Source organism: Parasteatoda tepidariorum, chromosome 10, assembly GCF_043381705.1.
Source record: "Parasteatoda tepidariorum isolate YZ-2023 chromosome 10, CAS_Ptep_4.0, whole genome shotgun sequence".
In the NCBI taxonomy this organism is placed as follows: Eukaryota; Metazoa; Arthropoda; class Arachnida; order Araneae; family Theridiidae; genus Parasteatoda; species Parasteatoda tepidariorum.
Window position 1 is genome coordinate 24,602,302 of NC_092213.1, and position 4,696 is coordinate 24,606,997.

The following is a 4,696-nucleotide window of genomic DNA, read 5'->3' on the forward strand; positions in this document are numbered from 1 at the left end:
TGGGGGTCATTTGGTGTTATTCAATTTAAAGTAAAAAAATAAAATAATGCTTCATTTGTCTTAACAGTAATGTTTATATTTCCCCCTTCAAACCATCTCCCACTTTCAGTAAGTGAAAAATGGCAGCTTAATGGAGCACACACACTTTAAGTTTTTCTTTTATAATCAATTCAAAATGACTTAAATATAACCATCGCCATTTAGAACTGACACGTTAAAAGTAAAAACATTATGAAGAATAAAATCAATTGTGGTATGAAAAAAAATAACTACTCGTAAAAACCCTATGAACTCTGGGACGATTTGAGAGAACTTACCCAACACTTGATTGGTCACATTCAGTTAGCGATAAATTCTGCTATTAACAATATGTATTTCTTCTCCCACACTATTACTTAATTTTCATTGCCAATACGTAAACATCTTATCCAATAATACAGTTTGTTTATAGAAAGAACTCCCCTCGCTACGAAGTTTAAGGCCGTCTGCTGCTATGAAAACAAGAAATAGTGCATTTCAAAGAGGAGAGCTTCTTTCTCCACTAATTCCCTTTCTCGCGCCGATCAGAGCTATAACCTGTCTGAAATAATGACCTACTTACTAATAGTTAAACCACGTAACTAAAGTCACCGCCACTATTTCAGACGAATGTCTAGGGGAGTTCTTTACATAGACTAACCATACTTACATTTTGGAGAAGTTTTATACTACATATACAGAGGGTAGAAGATGAAACACAGCACACAGAACTTATTTTAGATTTCAGAATTAAGGTAATCGAAAATAAAACAGAATGCTTTTAAAAAAGTTGGTCAGATTCTATAGAGTTTTTTTTAATTTTCACGCATTAGAATATTCATTTATTGTTCAAGTAGTAGAGAAAAGTTTTAAGAAAATGACGATCAAAATAGAACAAAAAACATCAATATATGGAGCAAATGGCGTGGTTATTTTTAAATTATTACCATTCGTTGTATCTGTAACTGATTCATCATTAATGGATTTCCTGTGGACAGATAAGTGAAAAGGGACGTCAACTTAAATATAAAGCTGTGAGAGAGAAGTTTTTTTTTTCAGTCAAATATTGGTTGAAATTGGTGAATTGAAATTGAATTAACATTGGTTAATATTGTATTAAACACAAATCTTTAATAAGTAAATCTTGCTTTTAACTATCCAGTTAAAAATAGTCGAAATTAAGATAAATAGATATGCGCACGAGCCAATTTTTGCGCTGCATTTGTTTAACATTCATCAGAACGCAAACGAGGGTTAATTGAGTTGAAAGCATTCATATTTACCCATAAAGAAACCACAAATCATGAAATAGCAACAAGATTTGTTTTGAAATTATTCTCACCATGTACGTAATTTAAATTATCCTCAAGAAGTTATTGCCTGACAATAGTCAATACAATAATTAAAACATCTTATGGGCATTAGGAAGTGCGAAATCAGAAAATGCATTTGTCAAATATGCATCTGTGGCCATCATCGATGCTGCGGACACAGGAAAGAAAAAGTTCCTTTTGCCCAAGATAAAGAGGCTTTTCAAGCAATAACCGAACACAAATATAGATTCAAACCTTTTGGCTGTCTACCAAGACAACAGCCGATAATTCCTTCTGCCGATGCAAAGTGGAAAGGAGATGAACCTCTTGTCAAACTATCAACCACCAAAGAAGATTATGTACCTAAACCAATTTCAAAACGCACTGCCAAGAGACCTAAAGCATACAAAGAACCTAAAGTTCAATTCGCTGATTGCACTACTTATAGGCACGATTTCATACCAAAGAAATGGCAGCCAAGAAGCTTGATTAAGAGCGAGGACAGCAGTGATGCATTGAAGATGCCAGGAAAAATGGAAGGTGCCTCGACTTACAGAACAAGTTACACTCCAAAGCCGTGCTTACAAAGGGAACCAGCTGAAGTGAAGAAGGGAACTTTAACTATTTTAGGGCAGCCTTTTAAGGGTAAGTTGCATTTCAAAAATATAATAATTTTATTTTAATCAAATCTCATTCTTTGCCTTAAGAAGGGCTAGCAATTATATTGTACTCTTTAATATATAAAGGGCTTCAGGCAATTTAATGATAACCACACTTTTTAAAGAGATATTATTTTCCTCATCAAGTTAATTCTTTGTATAGCAACTAAATAGTTTCTTATAAGTTTCATGTACTTCCACTAGATAACATCAAAATAAACAGAAATATGTTACTGACTACTACATGCAAGTCGTGGTGTATTTAAAAAAAAGATAACTATTCTGAGCACTTTGAAAATGTGGCTTATCATTAAAACATCCTAACCCTTTGATATACACGAAAAGGATTGCCAAAAAAAGAGTCACAAAAACATAAAATTTTAAGTTAATCAATGAGTTTTGTCTAATATAAAGTAGTTATAATATAATGCAGACCCTTTGACTGAAGAAAATCCCCTAGACCAATCAAATTAATGTAATTGCATGAGAATACATTTTTATTCTTTAAAAAAATTTAGATTTTTGATTGAAAATTTTTAGATTCTAAAATTGTTTGTAGTTATTCATATAATAAAGAAATATATATTTTCTAAATTAAATATAGATATACATATAAAGATGGAGATGAATAAGTTTTATAAGTTAATAAATACGATTTCAAAAAATGGGGATTAATGATTTCTCTTAATATAATAAATCTTGGCATTTCTGTTTTACTTGGATATAAACAGTCGATAAATTTGGAACCCCTAGCAAATACATATTTTTTATTAAATTTTTAATTCTAACCAATTCTCTCTCTACTGTATATGTAGTTTGTCTACCACTACAAAAATACAATTCCAATTCACTAGTATATAAGACAAGTGAACTAAATTCTATGACGGTGTACCTTTTCATAGATGAAGGTTGACATTGTCGATTACAACTTTCCCCACATTGGTGACCCGGACGTGATGTGAACATGCCTACCTTGACAGTAAAGCCTACTTCGATCTGAACACGCCTACTTCGATGGATGATCCACATTGAACAGTAGACGCGCTACTCGTGACTGCGACAATATCCACCTCCTCACGCTGTTGCTGCTCAGTCTCGATCCCACACAATGTACAACGTATTCACTCGACTGCTAATGGAAACACAGGAGCGACCACGACCGTGAACTTAATACAGCTCTCACAATCAGCACTCAAAAGTACGGTGATCTTAATACAGCTCTCCCGGCTTCTCACAAAACAGCAATGAATCAATTAGTGGTATCCGTTCATCGAATTCCATCACAGATATAATTCTGGGGGGGGGAGTATTGTAGTTTGTCTACCACTACAAAAATACAATTCCAATTCACTAGTATATAAGACATGTTAACTCTATTCTATGACGGGGTACCATTTCATAGATGAAGGTTGACATTGTCGATAACAACTCTTCCCACATAAAGTATTGATCACGTGATAAAATGGTCCGACTTATACAAAACTATTTTCAATATATGGAAAGAAACAATTGTCTTTGAAAGAAACAACTTTCAGTAAATATCTTCAGATTAATAGTTTAGATGATTAATAAAGAGTTGCATTTAGTACTTACAGACTGTAAAAGATTAGAAACTTTCACTCATCAGTTCTTCATAGAATCTTCTCTTCATCTACAGTTCTTTAATCAAACTCCGGGATATACGTGTGGAGAATCTGCATCATTTTTCTTGAAATTGACTGCAGCCAACTGAAAGTATTAAATTCCACCTGAGAGTATTATTTATCGAAGTAACGAAACAATTCATGGCTTAAAAAATAAAGTATTAAATTAAGCAACTATTTAGGGTTAGTTTTAGGGACAACACGACTGATTCTTCAGAGTAGTCAAGAACATAGAACATAGTATGTATTGTTACCGTGAATGATCACGATATTGTGTTTGATTGGTGTACTATCTGAAGCCTGTGACCTGCGCACACCATAAACAGGCGTTTTTACATGTTGACCATCAACTTCACGGTATCTAAGTACCATATTTTGAATTGATGTATACAAGTGATGAGAATTTTTGTAATTCGATTGACAGGCGAGACAAGGGATTGAACTTTGTATTAATTGGATATGGAATTTTGCAATTATCAAATACCATTTTCCCCATGTCTAATAAAGCAAGGCATTTCTTTCCCACCCTTATATATATAGAGGTTAACGAGTGTGCTGAACAAATCCAATATCCACGATGGTGGGAAAAGGAGGTCTCATAGGATACTGTAGTGTGTCTACCACTACAAAAATAAAATTCCAATTCACTAGTATGCAAGACGAGTTATTCCATGTTGGGGTTCCTCTTCATAGATTAAGGTTGACATTGTCAATAACAACTACACGCACATTGGTGACCCGGACGTGATGTAAACATGCGTACCTTGACAGAAACTTCCACTTCGGTTGGAACACGCCTATCTTGACAGTAACGCCCACTTCTATCTCAACACGCCTACTTCGATGAATGATCCCCATTGAACAGTTGACTTGCTACTTGTGACTGAGTCATTATCTACCTCCTAGCGCCGTTGCTGCTCAGACTCCATCACACACAACGAATAACGTATACACTCGACTGTAAAACACAGGAGCGACCACGACCGTGAACTTAACACAGCGCTAACGACCAGCACTCAAAAGTACGGGGATCTTAATACAGCTCTCCCGGCTTCTCACAAAA

General features: G+C 34.5%; 1 protein-coding gene across 1 annotated transcript in view; it reads left to right on the forward strand.

The window, feature by feature from the left end:
- Nucleotides 1–1,347: 1,347 nt before the first annotated feature.
- LOC107437565 (stabilizer of axonemal microtubules 2) overlaps nucleotides 1,348–4,696 on the forward strand; it is a 9,724-nt gene continuing 6,375 nt past the window's right edge. Inside the window, exon 1 of the mRNA XM_016049624.3 lies at nucleotides 1,348–1,976. Within this exon, the coding sequence (XP_015905110.2) occupies nucleotides 1,433–1,976 (544 nt within the window). The 5' untranslated portion in view covers nucleotides 1,348–1,432. The remainder of the gene's footprint in view (nucleotides 1,977–4,696) is intronic.